Source organism: Podarcis cretensis (assembly GCF_951804945.1).
Source record: "Podarcis cretensis genome assembly, chromosome: 10".
Lineage (NCBI taxonomy): Eukaryota > Metazoa > Chordata > Lepidosauria > Squamata > Lacertidae > Podarcis > Podarcis cretensis.
Genome location: NC_137179.1, coordinates 7,385,697 through 7,411,824, shown reverse-complemented (window position 1 = coordinate 7,411,824; position 26,128 = coordinate 7,385,697). Strand labels below are relative to the sequence as shown.

The window sequence follows — 26,128 nt, the reverse complement described above, 5'->3', positions numbered from 1 at the left end:
AGATACGGTGGCAGAGCTCATCGCTATGAATTTACACAAGTCTTGGATTCACAAGAATCTCGCTCTCTCTTTCCCCTCACTTTGCAGCAATTTTTAAATGGTTAAGTCTCAGGTTGCTTTGTCCTATTCTGTACATGTTCCATGTAAAAGAATTCTTTTTTCAGCAGATGATCAAATGCTTTGGAGCAAATACACTAATTCTTGTTGGTCTCCATGGCAAAAGGGGGAAAAGTTCTACCTCTTCTTTTTCACAACAGAATGACGCTCCGGGGATAATGATGCTGAAATTTAGTGTTGTGCACCTTTAAAGGTGTTTGATGCTGAGCATTGCAGTTGACCTTAGAGAGAAAGAGAGAGAAGCTGCTTCCACTTAAGGAGAGAGTACAGTATATATTACTGATATAAAAGGAAAGCACAGTTTCTGTGGTAGTGTGAGGCACTATAAAGATTTTATTACAGTAAGTTTGAGGTGGCTGTATTGCTCCCAGGTCTACTGAGCCAGGAGTGAGTTATGCAGCTCTTCCTAAAAGAGTGCCAATAAAAAATTTACAGTGCTGCTGGACTGTCATGTAGTTGGGCTTCTGTGGGTCGTGGCTTTAGCCCCCTCTATTTCACTCTGAATATTTAGTTTGAAGAACTGGAACGGGAAAGCAAAGTATTACTTGTCTGCTCTTACCAGTCTTAAGTTATCCCCGCCCCCCGAAAACCCCTATCCTCATCACTGCAGAATGAATTTAAGACTGAGCTCAAGTTCTCAGCAGAGAACTATTAAAGCGAAATGGGGTGCCTATGGGGAAAGAAGGATGCTCTGAAATCACCTGCACTGTCTCCTCTTTCTCACCACCACCTGTTAGACAACTGCCCTACTCAAAGAGGCTCCTAGCCACTGGTGGCTTCCATTGTTTTTACCCAGGGGTCCCTTGAGCCAAGGCTGGAAGCACTGCCCACCTTCCAGCAGACAATTCGTCAAATTGTGAAGTTGGAAGGGTCCGCAAGGGTCAACTAGCCCAACCCCCTGCAAAGCAGGAATCTTTTGACCAGCTTGGGGCTCAAAGCCACGACCTTGAGACTATGAGTCTCATGCTCTACCGACTGAACTATCCTAGCTCACTCAAGGGAAGGCATGGATATCTATCCAGATGTTGGGCTCCAGTCTCATCAGCCCCAGCCAGCATGGCCAATGGTCAGGGGTGATGGGAATTTTAATTCAACAACATGTAGCCGTAGGTTAAGCCATCCCCTACAATGTTCTCCAGGTGTTGTTGGACTGTGACTCCTCATCATCCCTGAACACTGGGCTTAAGCTGGCCACCTGGGGAGTTAAGGAGGAAAAACGCTACTCTAGAGCGGGGGTCGGCAACCTGCGGCCCATGAGCCAGAAGCAGCCCATGGGGGCAGTTTAACCGGCCCACGAACCGCTCCCAAACCGAGCAGCCTGCTCGGTGAGTCCCTAAACAGGAACAATGCGGGGACTTGCTTCCGCGATGCTGGAAATTGCATCTGCACATGCCCAGCCACTGGAAATTGCACCTGCACATGCCCAGACGCCAGAAATCGCGCGCATGATCCAGCCCACGAAATGATCGCCGTGAGACTTGACCGGCCCAGGCAGGTAAAACCTTGCCCACCCCGGCTCTAGAGGACTTCCAGGTAAAGACAAAAACATGAAAGCTACCGGCTGGCAAAACTGCATGCAATAATAATATTATAATAATTTATTATTTATACCCTGCCCATCTGGCTGTATTTCCCCAGCCACTCTGGGCAGCTCCCAATCGAGTGTTAAAAACAATACAGCATTAAATATTAAAAACTTCCCTAAACAGGGCTGCCTTCAGATGTCTTTTAAAGATAAGATAGCTGCTTATTTCCTTCATATCTGAAGGGAGGGCGTTCCACAGGGAGGGCGCCACTACCGAGAAGGCCCTCTGTCTGGTTCCCTGTAACCTCACTTCTCGCAATGAGGGAACCGCCAGAAGGCCCTCGGCGCTGGATCTCAGCATCCGGGCAGAACGATGGGGGTGGAGACGCTCCTTCAGGTATACAGGACCGAGGCCGTTTAGGGCTTTAAAGGTCAGCACCAACAATGCCACCACCACTGGGCAGTTTTTGCCCTCTCCCTTTTCCTTTCTCAAAAACCACTGAAATGACCCCTTTGCTTGGAGACATGAAAGCAGGGTTGGGGCAGGTTTTCGTTCAGCCCTATAAAGTCACATCCTGTTTATGAGTTCTGGTTTACCCTGAGTGAGCTTCAGGTGAAACCACCTCCTCTTAAAGGGCACAGTATCTTAGTCATTATTGGGAAGGCTTTGTTTTAAAGGGTGGAGGGGTTATGCACACAGCACAGGACCCACACCGATGTAAAGGCAGTTCCATTGCAGCCCCTGCTCAGTAGGGGCTGAGAACAACCCATCGAGAAGCGAAAAGCTCAAGGAGAAGATAATGAACATAATTATAGTTAGTTATTGTTTGGCCCCCTTACAGACCCATTTCGTAACACTTCTGCCAGCAGAGCTTTTTTACGCAATGCCTTTTTCACGTGGCAATCTTTTCATAAATCAAAGCAAAAGCCAATAGCTGGCAGTTTCTCCTGCAGCCTGTTTGACAATAGAAGTTAACATGGAGCCCTGCCTGTTATCAATCTTCATAAATGCGCCCCCGCTATGGAAAAAGCTCCTGTCACAGTTCGCGAGCCCTTCGCTAATAATGCAAGCAGAGGAGTGAGCCTGGGGCTTTAATGGGCCTTCAAAATTACATGTGTGTGTGCATTTTAGTTGGGGATTTGGGTGTCTTCGGGGGTTTTAGCCATAACAAATGCCTGCATCCTCCCTTCTTTCAACATCTGAAGTGAAATACACCCATGCTTCTTTTTCTTTCATTGTATTCAACTGCAATGGAACTCACATATTGGTTTCCCTCCGTTCTAGTCCACAGAGCAAAGATGCCAGGTGGCTACCCTCAAATTTGGAATTTCGTTTATTCCGGGATTTAAAAAGTCTAATTCTATGTGTGCAATTTGCAAAGTAAGCCTTTTATGTACAGGAAAGCAAGTTATGGTAAGGAATGAGCAATGGTTTCTTTTGTGGCTGATTTTTAAAGTGGTTTTTTTTTTTTTTTTTTGGTCTATGGCTGTGGAAATATTCCCTCCAAAAACTTTTGAGTCAAAGGGAGGAATTCAGCGTTGTGAAAAATGTTATCTTGCTCACAAGCTGCGTCATTCCTTTATCTACAGCTAGGGTTGATGGGAGTTGTAGTCCAAAAACAGCTAGAGGCACAAGTTTGGGAAACCCTGATCTACTGCTTCAGCAAGTTCTCTTCCAAAAAAAGAAAAAGAAAAAAGTGAAAAGGAAGATAGGAGCCATTTCCTGCAGTATCCCATCCAATCCCACCTCAGTCAGGCGGAGGCAGGGTGATGACATCACACAGCTCTATTTGGTTTGATGATGACATCATGAGGGCAGGAAACTTTGCTTGAATAGTGTTGCCAGGAAGCCAAATCAAAGTGAAGGCAATCAGATTTGGCTTTATGTGGTGACATCAGCAAGCCAAATAAGGTGAGGTAAAACTCCCTGCCTTTGCTCTGAATGGGCGTTTTCAATTTTTCCTGTGAAACCTCCCCCAAACAGCCAAACAGATATCTGCACCATGAGGCAAACTTTTCTGCAAAGAATTCCCACCCCAAACAATCTGCTTAGCCCTCGTTTTGGTCATGTCTTTCGGAATGTCACCTGCCCTGAATCTTAAGAGACTGAAAATCCTCACCTTCTCCCACTCAAAACAAATAAAATATGCAGTTGTACATTTAAAAAAAAAAAAAAAATGGGTGGGAGGGAGGAGATGTGGCAGCCATGGTCAGATAATAATAATAATAATAATAATAATAATAATAATAATAATAATAAATGTTATTTATACTCCATCCTCCCCAGTCAAGACTGGGCTCAGGGCGGCTAACACCAAATATAAAAAGAATTGATAAGCTAAGCTATTGATAAGGAGCCTGTCACTTCTGTTTGATTCACTCCTTTTTAGCATGTATCTACACGAAAGAGGTTTGGTCTCCAACAAAAGAACAAATAAGCCACATCTGACTCAGATGTCATACATCAAGCCTGAGAAGGCCCATAAATCTTGCTTAATCATTACAGAGGAGGAGGCTGATTTATATGGAGGTTTTCACAGTGCGGCGCAACCTGCGGCTCCAGGGTCAGGAGGGGCCTTGACAGCTTTTGTATTTAAACTCTACAAGGTCTAAGGGCAAGAACACATCTTGCTTGTCTATGCATTGTATGAATGAAAACTTTCACGGCCGTTCGATTTTTATTTTTTTTAATGTCACCTAGAAACAGCCAATATCATCGTAAAACCACCTCCACATTCTCAAGTCTCATCACTTGGTAACTCCCAGATATGCTAAACATAGGCTGGAGGCCAGGGCTAACTCAGATGTTACAAAATTGTAAATGCGAACCAAACCCCCAAAGCAATCGTCCTTCAACAACCAGATTACAAAAAAAGGACCAATTGCAAGAGCGTGTTGCTTTATCAGCTTAAATTAAGCACTGTGAGTTCCCTTTGCATCAGTGGGAGAATTAAGAATTTAAGCCTCATCAACACAGGTGGTTTTTTATGGAAGAAGTTGCCCATTAGAACCATAGAAATTCAGAGTTGGAAGGAACTACGAGAGTCGTCATTTAGGTATAAGAACTAAGCGGTGATGTGATCCTCACGAGGATGCTCTCTCTAAATTCCTGCATTTCATCTGAAATAGCCTCCTCCATCTAAGTTTACGCCTTTCGCTCTTTAGTGGATGCTTTCATTCAAGATGGCAGCCAGATGGGGAGGGGAATCCAGAGAAACAGACAAAGGGGCAAAAGAGGAAGAGTTTACGCTGCCATAATGAAAGGTTTCTGTGGCTTCAGTTACAGATCTTTTGCAAGACAGCAATTGTGATCACAAACACAGGGAAGCTAACTGCTACGGCACACAAAGATGGGTCAGATTTCTGGCACTCATCGCTTCTGCACGTTCTCTCGCTTTGCTTTCAGCACGAGGAGAACAAGGTTCGGTTAACCTTTCCCATCCACCACCACAAAATAGATATTCAGACAGTAACTACAGCTAGTTAGATAGGAAGTATCTTAGTTTTCATGGACCACCCCCTCTGAAAAATTAACGAGATGGATCCAGTTTCTTATGAAATGAAACATGCCTTTTAGAAATCAGAGTTTGCCATGCACTGAAGCGATATTTTTTGAGAGGACAACACTCTTTGTGGTAGATTAATTTTATACACCATCTCAAGACTGCTTGGATGAGGCATTATCTACAACCACCCACACCCTGGTAATAAAGAAATAAAGTAAAGAGGGGATTGCTGGAACTCATGCCCCATGCCCTCAGAATAGTATGTTATATTAGGTAAATCTAAAAAAAAATTTAGTGTAAACACTGACAACTGGGAAACACTGGCCATACCGCTCCAGTTGAAGAACAGCCTTTACCAAAGGTGTCATGGACTTTGAAGACACTCAAACTCAGGACGAAAGGGGAAAATGAGCTAAGAGGAAGGTACTCTTGGCAAACCCTCACCGTGATCAACTCCCGCCCGGAAACCTATGTCCCCACTGTGGAAGGACATGTGGATCCAGAATTGGCCTCCACAGTCACTTACAGACTCACTGTTAAGACCGTGTTTATGGAAGACAAACTTACTCAGCTATGAGTGATCACCAAAGATTAGGTAAAAGGATGACCAGGTTCCAAACCAGCCGAGCGATAATGAAATAATGGGAGACCTGGGACTCAGAATGAAGTGGGAATTTGATACAGCAAGGAAACCAGACACTGAAGTTGGTAAAGAGAAATAAAGCAGAACTGGTACCTCCAAAGCATTAGGGCTGCTCCAGAGGCAGTGCTGCCCTTTTCTTAAATTTAGAAATCCTGGCAAGCCCCTATATTAAACATGGCTGGCAGATACACAGATGTAATGACTAACCTGTGGCTATGATTGCCCAGGGAAGGCTGGGGAGAAATTGTGCAGAAGGGAAGGAGTCTGCCACCCCCAGACCTCCTAACCATTGTTAAGGTGCAGGGCGAGTTATCTCTGCACCAGTCACAAAACTAGAAAAGGAAGAATGATAAAGCTGTGAGTCCAGGCAACTAATGCTGATGAAAATGTTATAAGCCACCCTAAGCACTCCATGCTATCCCATGAATGCAAAGCCAATGGAAAGAGGATGCACATATTATGTACTGCTAAAAACTAATAATGAGAGCCAAGTCTGAACTTACTTCATGTTGCATTCTCTTTCATGAATGCTGGAAAGTACCTCCTAGTAGCAGCAGTTTCTAGCACTTGTTGCAAACAATGCATGTCAGGGAACTGCCATCGGAGCCAAGGGTGGTGGTAAGGCTCCCCAATGACGCTGGAGAGGGAACCAGCAAGGAGAGAGGGAGAGCTTTCGCTGGGGAAGGAAATAGACGTGACGCCAGGGAGAAAGAGGAGGCTGAGGGAGCTTCGGAGGGAAGGCTCCGGGACTGTTCCAGCGAGACCAGCGGGGAGAGCACAGGACCTCCCCTTGGGACGCCCACTCTGCGCAGAAAGCTTCCGCGCAGGGAAGCTAGGCGGCGACTTGGTGTCAAAGAACTTTTATGTTGGAGGAAAATTCAGGAAACGCCCACTGATGGATTCTGCCAGTGATTGAGACAGCCACGGAATACTGACTGTCCAGTCAGGGGAAAGTTTTAACCAAACTACTCAGCTTGGAGCAGTTTGCGCCTTACGCACAAGCAACCCCAAACCCCATTACAACGCATGTGCTGTTTAAATGCTTTTTCTTCCTGGCACCATCTTCCTTAAGTCTTTGCACTCTGGACCAGCCTCATTTCCTCACATGTAATCCCATTAGCTGAGATGAGCCATGCGATGTGGCTAACATCACATGTGCTTCATCATGATGTCACACAATGGTGCTACCATTCCTTGTGAATGAAATCATATGGGTTGCCATGGCTAGATTAACAGCAGCATGGGCAAGCTATGACAAGGACTATAGGGGGGGGGGAAACTATAGGGACAATGGTGTCAAGCAGCAGTTGCAAAGCAAAAGGGTCCTGAACAGTTGTTAAATGTCATGAACACTTGGTTATTTACTGACAACATTTCAGCGAAATCTCTCTCTGTGTGTTTGTGTGTCCCAGCCCAAGGAATTTGGTTACAGAGATTGTGCTCCTGTCCAAGTGAATATTGCAATCAGAAAATATTTGGTACAATATTACTAATAGATCTTTCCCACACCAGCTAAAGAGTGTCAATTCCCACAAAACTTAAAGCTTTGGACAATTGGCTGGGTGAATTACATGGGATTCATTTCCACTGAAGCATTAGACATTAGTCTTTGATGGAAGTGGGACTTTGGACTCGATGGATCATTGATCCAATCTGCTACAATAAGGCAAACGTATTGTTGTTGTGCATGCGTGTGCATATTAACTGAGACACAAACTTAACTGGATTTTGTTGCCAGCGTTTGGCAGCCTGAAATGCGTTATTGATCCACTGACTAGTAAAAAAAGGTGGTTATGAAGGATGCTTACAAGAGGAACATGTCGTCAAATTCAACCTGCAAAGAATCATTTTTTTAAATCAAAGCTGTGTTTTGCAGGGAATTATTTTTAAACAGTGACTTCGTTAGTAGGGGTTACAGTGACTTGGATTCTAAAAGGTATGATGGGTTTTCCGTATAGAAAACCAACCTATTGAGTACAAACCTGGGTGCATAAGCAAAGGGCAAAAATTCCTTGACTTACATGAGGCAGCAAGTGAAAGTTATATCAAGGTGCAAGTGGTATTAACAATGCTCACTTGCTCAAAGCAGCATTGATAGAAACCACCTTGTTCAAAGAGCTCTTCCACTGCTCAGCAAGTCTCCCATGCGCTGCGCTAAACCAAGACTCGCTTCCACGGTGCCAAAAATTGCATCTGCGCAGACACAGATGCCAGAAATCACAGGTGCACACGTTTAATAATAATAATAATAATAATAATAATAATAATAATAATAATTTAGTATTTATACCCTACCCATCTGGCTGGGTTTCCCCAGCCACTCTGGGCGGCTTCCAACAAAACACTAAAATACAATAACCTATTAAATATTAAAAGCTTCCCTAAACAGGGCTGCCTTCAAATGTCTTCTAAAAGTTTGGTAGTTATTTTTCTCTTTGACATCTGGTGGGAGGGCATTCCATAGGGCGGGCGCCACCACTGAGAAGGCCCTCTGCCTGGTTCCCTGTAACTTGGCTTCTCACAGCGAGGGAACGGCCAGAAGGCCCTCGGCGCTGGACCTCAGCATGGATGGGGGTGGAGACGCTCCTTCAGGTATACTGGACCAAGGCCATTTAGGGTTTTAAAGGTCAACACCAACACTTTGAATTGTGCACGGAAACGTACTGGGAATGTACGTTCACATGCGCCCACAATCCGACCCACAGAGGGGGCTCCGCAGCAGTGAACCAACCCAGGCAAGGTAAGCCTTGTCGACCCCTGCTCTAATGGACCAGCCTGCAGTAGGCATTGTTCCTCAAATGTCTGCAAGCGGACGAGAGGTGAGGACAACCCTGCTCACAGCCGTGTGCTCACACCAAACTTGTGAGCCCCCAGAGCTTTTCTCAGAAACTCACCCTTGGAGTGTGGGCAGGTGTTGGCAAATCCTCTTGGGGCCCTTCAACTAGGGACTACTCATCGTTTTCACTTATTAGAAGGTCCTTTGAGAATCCTGGAATGTAATTTTCGAGCACTAGTTAAGCAAAGATGCTTTGCCAGGCCCCGTGAACACAGACCCAAACCTTGCACAATTCAAGTTCCTGTGGCTTGGGGAAATTATTTCGTAAAAAGGAGCGCATGAAGTTTAGCAGCAACAACAGCAGCAACAGCAGAGGTTTCAACAGCTTTTGTGTGAAGCGAAAATATGTAGAGTAGTAAAAATGTATTAGAATAGAAATTTTGGCCTAACATGTAGAAACCTGAAGATGGTTATGAAAGTAATAGTCAGAACTGAAACTTATGCCCATGATAATGATGTTCATCATTCAGAACTGAACTCGGTTTTTAGTTTCTGAATTGCCAACTGGAAGTGGTGTGGTTTAGTGATTTGAGCATGTGGCTTCTGATCATGAAGGTATTTTATTTATAGTCTCTTAAAAAGGAACCGGTTGTCTCCTTTCACCTGGCTGTATGAAAAGATGGCAAACCCAGCTCTCCTAACTACCTTCCTGCACTGCCAAAAGTGAAGGTCCTCTTCTGCCAGGCTCCCCCCACCTGGTTTGGCACCCAGCGACACCTACGAGGCAGTTAAATCTTTGCCAGTCAAAATAGCTGCGGCATATTGAAGGGGAAAGTTGTTGGTACAGCACAAAATAAACTGAATTTCATTTTCAAAATTAATAACACCAGAGCTACTGTACTGATTGCATTAGTCATTTCCATAAATAATTAAAAACCTCAATTTGCACAGAATTCCCAATCTGCTGCACCACGGCAGCGCAAAACACAACGACCTTGCTGCAGAATCGACTCCGTCTTGCCAACGAGGACAGGGGGCTTCCAGCGCTGGCACCGGTCCGGTCACCCTTAGCCATAGAATCATAGAATCATAGAATAGAATCATAGGGTTGGAAGAGACCACAAGGGCCATCGAGTCCACCCCCCTGCCAAGCAGGAAACACCATCAGAGCACTCCTGACATATGATTGTCAAGCCTCTGCTTAAAGACCTCCAAAGAAGGAGACTCCACCACACTCCTTGGCAGCAAATTCCACTGTCGAACAGCTCTTACTGTCAGGAAGTTCTCCCTAATGTTTAGGTGGAATCTTCTTTCTTGTAGTTTGGAACCATTGCTCCGTGTCCGCTTCTCTGGAGCAGCAGAAAACAACCTTTCTCCCTCCTCTATGTGACATCCTTTTATATATTGGAACATGGCTATCATATCACCCCTTAACCTCCTCTTCTCCAGGCTAAACATGCCCAGCTCCCTTAGCCGTTCCTCATAAGGCATCGTTTCCAGGCCTTTGACCATTTTGGTTGCCCTCCTCTGGACACGTTCCAGTTTGTCAGTGTCCTTCTTGAACTGTGGTGCCCAGAACTGGACACAGTATTCCAGGTGAGGTGTGACCAGAGCAGAATACAGTGGCACTATTACTTCCCTTGATCTAGATGCTATACTCCTATTGATGCAGCCCAGAATTGCATTGGCTTTTTTAGCTGCCGCGTTGTTGCCCCACGAGGCTTGATCCACGGCCAGGTGTAGCTCTCCACAAAGACACATCTCTCGTTCTCCAGCCTGCTCAATAAATACGGCTCAGTTGGCAGACCAGAAATAAGAAGGCTCAGTGCTTTAGATGTCACAGCAGCCAAGCACCAAACTGTGGTTTGGCAGTCAGGAGTGCCCCGCAGGTTCTCAGGAGCTCTCCCCAACCCACATCATCCATATCGCCTCGGTTTTCTGGTTTGCTCTAACCTCCGCATCAGCCGGTGAACTACACTTAGTGCTAAATGAAATTATTTTTCAGCACAGAGAAAATATTGGCTGCATGTGGGTCTGTCCCAGAAACGGTGATCTGAATCAGGGACCACTGCATGCTCATTTTGTTCATTGGTTATTTTAAGTTCAAGAAGATGGGAATATTTCTTGTCACACCCAGCCTGGCCCTAGATCAAGATCTGGCGACAGAATTAGAATTCAAAATGACCACAAAAGATTGGGGAACTGGGCAAAAGCTAACAAATTGAATTTCAACAGGGACAAATGTGAAGGTTCTGCACTTAGGCAGGAAGAAGCAGATGCACAAATATAGGATGGGGGACACCTGGCTTACTAGGAGTACATGTGAAAAGGATCTAGGGTTCTTGGTGGACCACAAGCTTAGCACAAGTCAACAGAGCAACTGCAATTTGGCTTGACCTTTGCCAGAAATGCCAGCCCTCCCACCTAGTCATTATGGGACTTTACTGCGCAACAGTATGAAAGAATCATTACTTTAATTTGCTTGTTTTCCTCTTCCTCTTCCATTCCTTCTATGCCATGCCTCTTAGACTGTAAGCCATTATTTTAAATGTAAACTACCTTGATTGCTTTGGGAGAAAGGAAGTATATGAACGTAATTAGTAAATAAATAAACCAAGCTAGCCAAACAGAACAAGCTAAGCAGTGGAACGAGAGAAAAAGAGAAGGAGAAGGAGAAGGAGAAGGAGAAGGAGAAGAAGAAGAAGAGTTTCGATTTGATATCCCACTTTATCACTACCCAAAGGAGTCTCAAAGCAGCTAACATTCTCCTTTCCCTTCCTCCCCCACAACAAACACTCTGTGAGGTGAGTGAGGCTGAGAGACTTCAGAGAAGTGTGACTGGCCCAAGGTCACCCAGCAGCTGCATGTGGTGGAGCAAGGAAGCGAACCCAGTTCACCAGATTACGAGACTACTGCTCCTAACCACTACACCACACCGACCATCTTGAAGTTATGACTCAAGCCATTTATGGCTCTACTGGTTTGGAGTCCTCACCTTGAACTGTGCCCAGGACACCTGAAGAAGCTGGCACAGTCACCTGCTGACTATTCTCTCTGCTGAGCTTTCAGATCAGCACAACTTCAAGAAGGAGAAAGGAGCCGGTTAATTACAAGCAGCATCAGCAGCAAATGAGCTGTAATGGAGGTGTTAGGAATGTAAATCAGACCATGCCCACGATGCAGCTAAGGCAGCATCTGTGCATGCAGCTTGCAAAGTAATGAGGCTGTGACGATGTCCTGGCATCCTGCTTTGATCACTTCATCTTGTTCAAGAGCTCTGCAGGGATAAGAGAGGTTAGTGGCGCTGACCTCCTCCCTCCTGCAGCTTTGCCCAGGCACCAACGCGAGACACAATTTACGGATATTTGAGTTGCAACTCCATCTGCCCTCCACCGTTACCCCCACTCCTGGAAGCTTAACAGGTGTGAGAAGGGCAGGAGGTACGGAAACAGCATAAGCCATTCCACGTTTTAACATGTAAAAAGGTAACCGACAGCATATCCTTCTCCCTAGAACCAGAAACACTATCCTTCTTCCTATAACCAGAAACAGGTGGCCCGCTACTTTACACGAAACAAGCCCCCATATAATCAGCCGTGCAGACGTACATTCCTTTTCATGCAAACCAGTGAAGTCACTGGGATATGTTTAAATGCACACAGATGTTCAAAAATCGGCAAAATGGCTCTCCCTGCAAAATGGGAGTGGGCGGGGAGGAGAGCGCTTGCAAAACTCATCCATACAGGAGGAGAAGGCACACGAGATAGATTGCAGCTTTTAGCCTCCCACCTTGTTTCCATACTGTAATTGGGAAATGGGTGACTTGTACTCATGTAAATTCCCAACAAAGCATGTTCAATACATGAAAACAAGAGGCTTTAGAATCACTGAAAGGGAGCTGGAAGCCAGATGTATCACGGCCGAGTATCACTTGCCAGCGCTGAGCGTGAAGCGCTCCTTCCTATTGGAGGCGGAGGCTTGTGAAACTGCAGCCGGCAGCAAGAACTGCCCTTAATGAGCACATCTATCAATTTTCAGAGGACTTGGTTGATTACGGATACACAAAAATAAGAAACGTGCCAATTTAACTGTTGGGCACTGATGTGTAAAGAGAAAGAGAGAGGGAGAAGAGAGAGTTTCACTCACTCACTTGATTTCATAAAAGGTCTATTGAAAATTACGCCATCTATCCTTGTGAGCATGCATGGGAAGCTGCTGGAATTTTTCCACATGGACCGCCAAGTCCACCCATTTTTACTGTGTGATGGGGCAAGTCCCAGTTATCAAGAATGGACATCCCACTGGGTGCTTTTCTTCTTTTCTTAAAGTTATCAGAGACTAAGCTTATACATCTTTTAGGAATGCATTTTTTCCTTTAAATATATATATATTAGGAAGATGCTTCAAGTGTTCAGCTGTGAATGTGACCAACACAAGTATTATAGCTCATTCAGAAGCCTTTAAAGAAGACAGGGAGCCTTTTCTAGTCTATAAAAAAAAGTCATTTCCCATATGTGAAGACCACAGCATGGTTTGAAGTATAAGAAAACAGCAGAATATATTATGAAACATGGTAGAGAGGATGAAATTAGATAAGACGGAACCTTAAAACACAATTGTATGTAATTTGGGTTACAAACATCCATGTTGGGTGAACAGGAAGCCACTACTGTCGTTGAACTGGAATATAATTGTGGAGTAACAAATGTAATTTTCTATATGGAAAAAAGAATAAAATATTATTATAAAAAAGGGGGAGTCCTTAATTGGCTGACAGCAGTCTTGACCTTCCTAATGAACACATATCTTAGGGTTTGTCAGCTTGTCTGCATATACAGCTGCTTTCCCTCTTTGTTCCTGTATAACTATGTTGGCATAGACTCCCACCCGGAATAAGGTACCCTCAGGCACAAGGGAATTGCGCTGCTATACCTATTATGATCCCTTTAAAGTAGTTTTACTGGGATGAGAAAGTGTGCTCTAACCAGGCTCCACAATCTAACACATGCTCACAAATTGCCACAAAGGACATGCTCACAAATTGCCTGATGAAACTTTTATTTCAGAAGTCTATATAAAAGTACGCATGATTTGCAGAAAGTGGAGAGGAAGAAGACTTTATTCCCTTTCTCATTGTGCTAGAATATACCCGTGAAGTTGATGGGCAGGAGATTCACGGCGGACAAAAAGCAAGTACTTCTTCCCACAGCACATACGTAGATTTATGGAATTCACCATCACAAGATGTGGTAATGGACACTGGCTGCAATGCCATTAAAAGGAGTTTGGACAAATTCATGGAGAATGTCAACCAATACGTACTGGCCATAAAAGCCATATGGACTCTCCATCTCCAGCATGCCTTTGAATGTTAGCTCTTGGGGGCGAACCAAAGCGAAAGGGCTGCTGGCTGGCTGGCTGGCTTCCTGGACCCAGTGAACTTGTCACCTTTGGAAACAAGGTGTTCATTTAGATCAGGGTTTCCCAAACTTGTGTCTCCAACCGTTTTTGGACTACAACTCCCATCATCCCTAGCCAGGAGGACCAGCGGTCATCAGGAGTGATGGGAACTGTAGCCCCAAAACAGCTAGAGACCCAAGTTTGGGAAACCTTGATTTAGATGCACCCCTTGGTATGATCCAGAAGGCCTCTTGCAGATGTTGGGGCACAACAACATGGCACATGGAAAGAGTGCACATCATTATCATGCAAATGTATGAACATGTCTTTATAGAACTGTGATTTGGTAAAATAGAAATACATGCAGTCCTTCATCACCTCCTGCTTTCACGAGATGCAGAGTACACATTTATATAGCTAAAATGTGCTTAATTAATATTTCATATAGCAGTGTTGGATACTCTACATTCCTAATGGAGTGTATTGATCAAAGGAAGAAAGGAAAACGTCTGTGTTGCTGTAGGGAAAACTAAAGCTGTCAGTTATAAAGCGATCACTGTTCAAAGGTTTAAGACTTGAAGCAGAGCTTCTGTAAAATCTAGGCAACTCCTCCTCAACCTGCAAAGGAAACTACAATATTTAAGACAATGATCTGGGAACCAACTGAAGAGACTATCCCCACAAAGCAAAGCATCAAGTCTGTAATAGCAGCAGATAGTGCTAGACCCATGATTACAGGTATGCAAGGCTGCCTTCTTTAGGAATTCCACTAACCCTGATCTTCTCTCTGAACTGCCTAAGGCCAGGAATATGTTTGCAGAAGTTTTAAACTAGTTGGTAATAAGGTTGTTGTAAGCTGCCTTCAGTTTGTAGAAAGGCACAAGTAAGAAGATTTAAAATAAGAGCCACTTCCACTTTTATTTTTCTGGTTTTGATCACGTTTTCCATTAGCACCATTCTAATACACCTTGTACCTTAACACAAGAACCACATCAAAGTCATGCCTTCATCTCAGCTGGGCTATTAGCTTTCTGAGTAGTTCCAGGCAAGTGCCTAAAGAATGGCTTAATTCACTACAGGGTATGGTTTGCTGTTCCTAGGGTTCGCCCTTCTTCCAAGTGCACTCTTCTTCCTTCCTATTTGTACCATGTTTTGAAAATGCAAAGTGCTCTCAAGACCTGGTTTCCTTTATCCTCACAATCACCAGGCTAAACAAACATGAATTCTTCCCAGATCATAAATGAGGAACTGAGGCTGATGTGAGAGAAGATGTGGGTAAAATAAATCAATGGTCTTAACTTTCCAGATACAGGAATCAGATGTAACAATTGCTGGGGATGTGGGTAGCACTGTGGGGTAAACCACAGAGCCTAGGACTTGCCGATCGGAAGGTCGGTGGTTCGAATCCCCGCAACAGGGTAAGCTCGGTCCCTGCTCCTGCCAACCTAGCAGTTTGAAAGCACATCAAAGTGGAAGTAGATAAATTGGTCCTGCTCCGGTGGGAAGGTAAACAGCATTTCTGTGCGCTGCTCTGGTTCGCCAGAAGTGGCTTAGTCATGCTGGCCACATGACCCGGAAGCTTTATGCCAGCTCCCTCGGCCAATAAAGTGAGATGAGCGCCGCAACCCCAGACTGGACCTAATGGTCAGGGGTCCCTTTACCCTTTACATATATTCTCTTGCAGGGCAGAGACTTGGCTATTCCCCATTCTGAACCCCTAACTGAATGATCAGAATGTTACTTGGCCCTGATGGTCATGGGAAAATAAGATGCCATCCCCAGAGATGCCAAGTTTCCTGCCTTCAGCCTTCGAAAGTGAAGTGTAAGAAAGGAATCCAAGAGAAATGCAAAATGCAATTACTCAGTAAAAGCCCAAAGCCTTTTGCCCAAAGCCAAGCTTTTCCTGTAATACTGCACTTTCCTCTCCCCCACCTTCTTCTTCCTTATGTAAACTTTTCATTAGGAACAAGACATCTTTGTAACATAATCATTCTGGTTATAATGCAACTGTGAATAACATAACGCCTGCATTAGGAAAAAGCAGCAGGGCCTGGTAATGTTGTTTTAATATCATTTGTGTACTGCAGGAACTGGCTCAACCTGATCATTTAGAATTCGATCAATGCGAATTAGTGTCTTAAAGGGAGATAAACCATTTGACAATTTAGGATTTGATCAATGCAATTTGAGCCCCACAAAGATTTTTTTTTTTAAATCATCAGGTATGTTTTGGAATATTAAAGCAAATTAATGCAGCACTGGAACAGGCAATAAGCAGGCATCAAGGTAAGTACCGCAGAGAATGTACAGTGAGCCTGCCAGCTTTCCAATAAATTCTAGATAGGTTATGCAGTGTGCCCTCCATTCCTCTTAAACTTGGCAAATTAGCCATTAAGACTACTCAAACCAAATCTCATGTAATTCAAAAGGACTAAAAGTAAAACAGGAAGGGAAGGGAAGCTCAAGGGAAGAGATGAGTTGCTTGTTCATTTCACTATTGGAAGTACTTTTGTGTCAAGACAGAAAATAATCACAAAGGCTGCCTTCAAAGAAGGTAGAGCTGAAAACTATGCAGAAAAGTATAAAAATAAATTAAAAGAAAGCCTATCATACCCTGAATTAAAAACCATCCATTATTGGGAAATTTCCAGGTTATCGATTGCTAAAAAGCAGAGACATCACCTTGCCGACAAAGGTCTGTATAGTTAAAGCTATGTTTTTCCCAGTAGTGATGTATGGAAGTAAGAGCTGGACCGTAAGGAAGGCTGATCGCCAAAGAATGGATGCTTTTGAATTATGGTGCTGGAGGAGACTCTTGAGAGTCCCATGGGCTGCAAGAAGATCAAACGTATCCATTCTTAAGGAAATTAGCCCTGAGTGCTCACTGGAAGGACAGATCCTGAAGCTGAGGCTCCAAGACTTTGGCCACCTCATGAGAAGAGAAGACTCCCTGGAAAAGACCCTGATGTTGGGAAAGATGGAGGGCACAAGGAGAAGGGGACGACAGAGGACGAGATGGTTGGATAGTGTCTTCGAAGCTACAAACATGAGTCTGACCAAACTGCGGGAAGCAGTGGAAGACAGGAGTGCCTGGCGTGCTCTGGTCCATGGGGTCACGAAGAGATGGACACGACTAAACAACAACAACTATTGATGGCTATTAGTCACATTGGCAATACGCAACCTGCAGGATGAAAGGCACCTTGCCTGTGAACATCAGCTGGTGGGCAGCAACATCGCCTTCATGGGCTGTTCATAGGCTTCCCCCAAATGCATTGGTTGGCCACTGTGGGACGAGATAGGCCTTTCATCTGACCCAGCAGGGCTCGTCTTGAATTTTGTGCCCACATGCCTGATCACCACTGATTATGAAAAATACCTTTTAATTGACTACAGTCATCGTAACGGATTCATCTGAGCAGTGCAGGAACTAGCTCAACCTGACCAGTTAGAATCTGATCAATGCAAATGTTATGTCTTAAAGGGAGGTAAACCGCAGCGGTAGTCATACATATCATATGGGTTCTTATTATACCTGGAGGCCATTTCCTGAGCTGTGCCCACTGTCTCATGCTGACAGCTTCGAGGAGCCACAGGTGAGAGCTGAGAGCAGGGTGGGGACCAAAGGTGAACAAGCTACCCCAGACAAGCTACAACATGTTCCCCATCAGCGGTCCCACCCCCTAACACCCCATACACTCCAGCACAAGCCCTGTGTCCATTCTTGATTACCAGGCAGAGGGCCTTCTTGGTAGAGGCGCCCACCCTGTGGAACGCCCTCCCATCAGATATCAAGGAAATAAACAACTATCTGACTTTTAGAAGACACCTGAAGGCAGCCCTGTTTAGGGAGATTTTAATGTTTGATGTTTTATTGTGTTTTTAACTGCCCAGAGCTTCCCAGAGTGGCTGTGGAAACCCAGTCAGATGGACAGGGTATTATTATTATTATTATTATTATTATTATTATTATTATTATTATTACATTTAGCCTCTCTCTTCCAATAGGAATTAATACTGGCAGCATACCTTCTGCAGCACAACTACTATCCAAATTAGGCCCAGTATGTGAAACTTTCGCTTCAAAAACGAAGCAGGGAGTGAATATTTCAGTGGAAAACTTGCTGAAAATTCTAGGCATGTTTGCCATTCTGAAGTGGAGCTGCTTTGCAACAATACCACAATTAGCTCTATTAATCTCACACTCCCAACTTGAAGTCACACTGACACGCAGCACATTGGTTTATGCATTTAACAGAATTATAAATTTAGCAGTTCAACCTTATTTAATTCTCCTTTTACAGACAATTAAACAAGCTCTTTAAAGCACTTTTAGCTGGAAAAATCTGTCCTCAATCCTCACGTTCAATTAAACTGAACACGAGGCATCAGAAGAGCATCGATGTTTAGTTTTCTACTGAATCTTTCATAATTTACTTATCAAGCTATACTCCAGAAGACAGTTAAAAGAACATCTGTTTAAATTAAACTCTTGGGAGCATGAAAATAACACTGTGACTATTTTTTTTAATATGCATTTATGTATCAAGGCAGACAGGAAGACATCTTCCCCCACCCCTCCTAATATTTTTACAGGCCGAAAAAGGGAAATAAAAAGATGTTAATGGGCTGTAAGAAAATCATATGCAATATTGAATCTTGAATTAACAGTAAAATAAGATGCCCCGTAATGTTTTAAATATCATGTTTTATTATACTAGTTATAAGTTTTACTCATAAATTAACCCAAAACAGTGAATTATGGTCGTATCAAACACTACATGTCAATTGCTTCTGTGCCCACAGAGACAACAAGTTTGCATCTAGCCCACTGTTTCCCAAACTTGAGCCTGCAGTTGTTTAAAGACTACAACTCCCATCATCCCTAGGAAGGACCAGTGGTCAGGGATGATGGGAACTATAGTCCAAAAACAGCTAGAGACCCAAGTTTGGGAAGCACTGTTCTAGTGAATAATAAGCTTGTACTCAATAACTTGAGCTATGTATACATTTAAAGCAAGCTTTAATATTTTCAGGTTCCAGAGAATATGCTGGTATCTCTGCTTAAGGGACATCTTACCCACTATTGTCACTTCTGCCCTGGAAGTTGAAATCATGCAAGCAGGAAAGGAGAAAGAAGGTCCTCTGGCTGAACAACTATTAGAAAAAATGTGAGCTTCCTCTTCACAGAATGGGCAGGACTGATACCCTGCCTCCCAATGAAATACACCTCTGTGTTTTCTATATTTTTCTCTATAAAGGCAAACAGATAACTCCTGAGTGCTGTACCTTAATTGCATGTCTAAAGCTTGCAGGTATTATTTGTCGATATTATTTGTATGAAAAGACATGCCTATTTCCATAAGTTTGCCAGAAGTGCTTTGTGTCAAGTTATACATAAAACATTTTGCACTGGGAACGTTTAGCTCGGGAAAATAATGCAATCCATTGTTCTTCCCGGGCTGTCTTAATTTCTAGTCGTTTCAAGCTCTCAAGTAAGGAAAACCTTAAACTAAAAGAGAAAGTGAAGAATGGGCTTGCTGGATAAGATCAAAGCGCCCGTGCCCAGCCTATAGTTGTCATGGCTAGAAATTTGGGGTGACCCAACCGCCATGAACTTGCCTAGTCTTCTTAAATGGGGGGGGGGGAATAAGCCTGTTTAAGTAATTCATGGGGACGCAGGTGGCGCTGTGGTCTAAACCACTGAGCCTCTTGGGCTTGCTGATCAGAAGGTCGGTGGTTCGAATCCCCACAACGGGGTGAGCTCCCGTTGCTCAGTCCCAGCTCCTGCCAACATAGCAGTTCGAAAGCAAGTCAAAGTGCAAGGAGATAAATAGGGAAGGTAAATGGCGTTTCCGTGTGCTGCATTGGTTTCGGTGTTCCATTGCGCCAGAAGTGGCTTAGTCATGCTGGCCACATGACCTGGAAAAACTGTCTGCAGACAAATGCCGGCCTGTAAAGCGAGATGAGCACTGCAACCCCAGAGTTGTCTGCGACTGGACTTAACTGTCAGGGGTCCTTTACCTTTACGTAATTCATTATTATAAATAAGCCCAAGAACTACTTCTTATCATGTGCTGTCATGGCCCTTTTGAATGTCTGAGAGGACTCAAACTCATGCATGTGGCAACTTTGAGAATGAAAAATATAGAAGGCTTACTCTTATTCCGCCCCCCCATTCTTTTTATTGATTTTCATAAGGCTTAGTCTTGAGTCACCATAAGGTGACTTTTCTCCTATACATCTGTACTGTAAGAAAGTTTTTTAGTACAGTAGAACCTTGGTTCTCGAACTTCATCTGTTCTGGGCGTTCGCCTCCTGAAACCGTTCAAAAACCAAGGCGCAGCTTCTGATTGGCTGCAGGAGCTTCCTGAACTCAAGCAGAAGCCGTGTCGGAAATTCAGCTTCCGAAAAAGTTCAAAAACCAGAATACTTACTTCCAGGTTTTTGGCGTTTGGGAGCTGCTTTGTTTGCCAACTAAGCCGTCAAGAACCAAAGTTCCACTGTATATGGAAAGTTGTGATTTTACCACACTGATTGCTTTTCAAGACAGTGCAACTATTGAATGGGGTGTGGGAAGAGAAGGGAAGACTCCTCAGAAATCCCTGTAAATTGGGTCTGAGAGTTTCTGGGCCTGAAGAAATTATCTAGTGACTTATTTTGCAGTCCAAAGGGAAAACCATAGAGGAGACTCCTTGAAAGGCTCCATATTGACAGGACTGTGCAATGACTCAATTTTAGAGTGTTTGCTAAAGACCTTCTTATTTCAGTGCGCTTTTAGTGTTTTCCATTTTAGTTTACTATAGGATGGTTCCTGCATTTCAATTCAACTACTACAGTGGTACCTCGGTTTACGAACTTAATCCATTCCGGAAGTCCGTTCTTAAACCGGAACCATTCTTAAACCCTAATGAGGCCTCCTGCCGCCAGTGCCCTTCCACTGTTCAGATTCCGTTTTTAGACCAAGGTAAAGTTCGCAAACCGGGACACTACTTACGGTTTTGCGGAGTTCGTAAACCGAATAGTTCGTAAACAGAGCTGTTCTTAATCCGAGGTACCACTATATTTTAAACTGCCTTTTGTTAAATTGTGTAGTCTGTATTATGTGCTAAAGTTTATTTTTTAAATGCTGCTTTCTGTGGGTTTAACAGAAACAGGAATCGGGTCGGCACTTTATGATGTGGAAACATGCCAGATCCCCACAATTATTAATATAGAGCAGAGCTTTCCAAACTTTTCATGTTGGTGACACACTTTTTAGACATGCATCATTTCATGACACAGAAATTCAGGGGTTGCTTTTTTTTTACTAGCAAACTGGAGATCAAACTAACTCCTTTCCAGCCCCGGGAAGAGAATGGGGAGCATTTGCACAACACACCTACACACTAATGTGTTGTGACACTCAGTTTGGAAAGCTCTGATACAGAGCTACCAATATTCACAGTGCACTGGAAAAACTGCATGCAACTGGCACCCTTCAGATGCTTTGGAGTGTAACTCCTGCCTGCCCCAGCCGGGATATACTGAAAAGGCTGAAAATATCTCGTCCTTTGGATGTTTTCCTATGGGAAACGGCTGACTAAAGCCGTGAGTTGCCATAAGGCTCCTTTATGATCTTTATCAAGTTATTAAGTAGCTATAATGATATGTTGTCATGGGGGCTGAGAGCCTTTCAGCAACAACAGACTTCCAGATAACAACAGAGTACTGGTCTCTGTCATCTACTGACAGCATTCATCAGAAAACAGCAGGAAAATGGGAGGGGGGGGTTTAACATTTCTGAAATGAAAGCCATGAAATATGATGGATGATACCTTCCTGCAAGAATAAGCAGCAGAAGAAGGAAAGACCAGGGCAAAAGGTCAGAGTCGCTTTGGTACCGCAATTACTGGATCTTCATTAAGCCCTCCGGAGAAATAAAGAGAATTCAACCCAACCTTCAACACAAGGGCAAAGTTAAATTACTGATTTAAATACATTTCAAGCCATTGGGGGCGGGGGAAGAGAGAGATTTTACCAAAATGGCTGAAATCTAATCACAGAGGTAGCAATATAATCTAAGGTGCTTTAAAAAACAGAAAACACTATATGATTAATAAAATTAAAAAAGGGCCCCCGTCCATTGGTCTGCAACCTAATGTAATCTTTGGGATTCCTATGATGGCAAGTGCATGCTTTAAAAGAAATAACAGTGTTTGCAGTCATCCCCTGCATCTTAGTGGGCCTGATCCAGGAGACGCATCCTTCTTTGAAGAGTCCGTCCCATTCTTCCCAATATGCATCATGCAAAAGTTAAGGACATGTGTCTGCTTTGAATTTCTATGGTGCAACCAGGACACAGTTCAGCTGATTTGGAGCCCTGATCACAAGGCTTTTCCTGCAATGCCACAACTCATTTCATTTTCATTTTCGCTTTCCCAGCAAAGGCCGGGGGGGGGGGGGGGAGAGAGAAATCAGATTCATGGTCTTCCTTCAAAAACAGTTCAAGGGTAAAAAGAAAAAAAGAGAGGAACTTACTTGAATCTGGCATCTACTTCCTCAACAGCTTTTTGGTACTGCTCCGTGGTGACTTTATAGAACTGCGAGCTCTAGAAATACAGAGAGAGTGAGGGAAATAAGGGTAAGCAATCAAAGAAGTGCATGCCAAATGAGAAAAGCATTTTTTTTCGGGGGGGGGGGAGTTTAGTAATTCATGAGGCCCTAACGAGACATCCACAGCTGCTCTCACTCCAAGTCCAACGTTTACTAAGAGAACCTTGTTAAATTTGCCGCTGTGGTTATTCTAAGTGGCGAAAAACTTACTGGGTAGAATTCCGGGTCACCTTATTATGACTGTTCCGTTAGTGCAAGTATTTCTGCTTGCCAGATGAAACAATCTTCCCTCTAATGCCCCTGTGCGCTGTTCGGGGAGGAGATGTTCTCCTAATCTGGGGGGAGGCGAGAAAGCCCTGTTGCACTAGGAGGGCTCATTGCACTAGTTGAATTCAGCCTATTGACTGGAAAGTAGATAACCAATTTATTCCTAATCATTCCGCCATTCAGCTTCTTCAGACCTGCTTTTCTCCCGTCCTACCTACCTACCTGTTTTCCTTGGCCCTCTTTTCCCTCTGCTTCTTGTTTCCTAGGCTCCCCACTTTCCTCTATTTTCTGCTTCTTTCTCCCTCTGTCAATGGGCTCCCCTCTAGCCCTAACATCCATGGCATTCACAGCTCATGTCTCCTTGTCTTCCATTTTGACTCTGCTCTCCAGCCTTGCTCTGAGCTTTGTGACATCGTAACAGTTCAGCCAATGGAAATATCAAATGCCCACAGCAGCTTCTACTGCTTTCTCTATTGACCATTGCTAGAGCTTGCCGTTTCTGATAAACTGATAGAACCATGAGAGGGAAAGAGAGAGAGAGAATGGACCCTTGCTTTAGTTTTATAGTTAAAATAATCTCTCTGCATAATTGGACCCTGAAATGGCACCCACGTATAAATCTGGGAAGAGGTGGGAAGGGCTTTTGCAGAACCTCCCAACTGCTTGTGCCTCTGAAAGGGGACATGCTTTGCAAAATCAGAATTACTGAGTGGCAGAACCACACATTCTATCTCTACACATGTCTTGAAATGCCGTTTGCAAAGTGAGGCTGGGGGAGGCAATTTTAAGTGGGGAAAGTGGTCTGACGAAGGATCTACAACCACCTCGCTGCTCAGAATCTGCCACCTCCTGTAACAAAAAGACCCCAAACCCATCTTTCCAACCCAGATGTGGAATTCTAGCTGGTGGTTGGGGAAACAGCAGGAGGGCAAAACTTCAAGGCAAATTAAAAACCATGATGCTAATTGTAACGAGGCCTAGAAACTGGTTGCTAGTTTAATACAAACAACAGCTGGATTGCTTATCCATAATGCCGGGCATAGAAAATGGATGCAGAACCTGACCCATCAACAGCCGCTTCATACTGCCTTGATGCAGGGGCCATGTACGAGATGATTAAAGGTTCAGAAGGCAAGTTGCAATAGCTGGCCTGTACCAACATGGTGATTAAAATGGTGCCTCAGTATTACACCATTGATGTCTTATGCATTTCGTATTTATATAGACTACACTTCACACATATAAACGGGACACCATGCTAGGACCCTGCTCTCAGCACTCTTTAAATGAGACTAGCTAATTTTTTGATTGGGATCTGCATATGCAATTCTTCATTGTGCCCTGCCACAATCTTCATGGTCAACTAAGAATGTCCTCTTGGACCAAGCCATAGCAAACATAATCCTTGCTGTTAAGAGACCCTTTTTATGTAGTAGTGCATCACTTCCATTAAGCAAACCTGATAACAAATCTGTAAAGGAGACCAGTATTGCTATGATCCTATTATGGATTGGGGGTTGAAGACAAAAGACAGCAGTTTGCTCAAAGTCATCCAGCAAGTTCTTGGCTAAACCTAGATCAATGGTGGGAACTTCCAGTTTAATTCTGTCCTATGCTTCAGAGATGGTTGCATGGCAAGTCCTCCCACCAGCTACAGTAATAATCTAGCAGTAAACATTATCATGCTGCAAGTATCCCCACCTCACATCACTGGCTGCCATGCAGGTAAAGAAACTCACAATCTCCATGTGGTAAATACTATCAAACATTTGGCTTGGGGAGAGCTTACTTATGGGAACATCATTTTTGGAGACATCTCTATGGCCTGCAAAATGGGTAATCTGTCCCTCGGGCACCAACTTTCTTAAGCTGAAAATCCCCAAGAGTTTTTTAATCAGCAGGTAGAAGCTTTTAACCTCAGACACGCTCCTGACTATCAGATCCAAACCATGGTTATGCGAACTCAGAAGAAGAAAACATCACAAGACATTTTCTTTCTACTTGTGCCACATTAAGAACAGTAGACAGGCAACAGGAAAGAAGGCTCCTTTACTCCTTTACTATGTTGATGAGTGAAAGAAACTACTCCATCTGGAAAGGTAAAAAAAGGACAGATATTTAATCATCTGAGCCTGTGTCTTATGCTTTACCAGGAAGCTCTGAATTCGCTGGGGATCTACAAAAATCATTGGGAAAATCATTAAGCTGAGAAGAAGGGCAAGATTGTGTTTTGAGCCTCACACTTTTTACGCAAATTATAATAAATTGTGTAACAGATACCACAGTCAAAAGGGCACACAAATATTAGACAGAACATGGTGGTCTCTCAACTCGGAGCTTGCTCCTGTGATCCAGACCTAATAATTCATTTGTCTGCGGACCCAAGTTCCAAGCATGTGATTTTGGGGGTAGTTTATTTTTTAATAAATCATTGTTGGCTGCTAAGAAAATGAAAATGAAATCCTCTTCACACTGCTGACCCCCATTGCATTTAGCAATCTTGCTCACCCAATGACAGTCACATCCAGGTTCCTCAGATACAGATAAAATCAATAGGGATGTGATTAGACAAGCAGACGGACGACAATGCACATACGGACAGGTCACCATTTGAGATGATGAATAGTCCTCTATCAACCAACAGTCCCCTCTGATGCTAACATTTACTATAATCTTATTTGGGCAGCGATTTATCTTTCTTGTGCCTGATCAATAAAGATGAACACAACAGTTGTAAGGATCGATTGCAATTTTTTATCATTTTAAAGCATGAAGGCACATTTCTGACACAAAGGCAATATTCATAGTGTAGTTGTTCAGCTTTTTCTTTCTTTCTTTTTAAATTTGCCATTTGAGGGAACAGCTGAGTCGCGACACGTTGAGAGGCTTTAATCTGACTGCAGACTATCAAGCAGCCGTTTATCAACTTAGATGCAGTTTAGCGTGGCTTTCAAATGACACAGCTTTCGGTTGAAGTTGTGTAAAAGTATGTACGCGCACGCACACACACACACCACATATGCAGAGTGGTGTGCTGAAATGAGCAAATAGGCTTTCATTGTCTAACGAAATTCTTTATTTTAAAGAGAAACTCTAGAACTATGCAAACATTAGCTAGAAATGATCGTGGTTGCTTTAATGGACTGTCAATTAGAAACTACATTACTGTACAGGTTCTAATGTACTAATGTTCTAAAGCCAGAGAAATGGCTTTTCGCTTCTCAGATGGTTTATTGAAATTGTCACTTAATAGGATGATAAATTGTGGGGCTGTATTAGCTTTAGGTCAGGTAAAGTGG

General features: G+C 43.7%; 1 protein-coding gene across 1 annotated transcript in view; it reads right to left on the bottom strand.

The window, feature by feature from the left end:
- Positions 1 to 26,128, bottom strand: part of CHCHD3 (coiled-coil-helix-coiled-coil-helix domain containing 3) — a 215,245-nt gene that overhangs the window by 21,036 nt on the left and 168,081 nt on the right. The window contains exon 6 of the mRNA XM_079993093.1: positions 22,488 to 22,558. Within this exon, the coding sequence (XP_079849219.1) occupies positions 22,488 to 22,558 (71 nt within the window). The remainder of the gene's footprint in view (positions 1 to 22,487; positions 22,559 to 26,128) is intronic.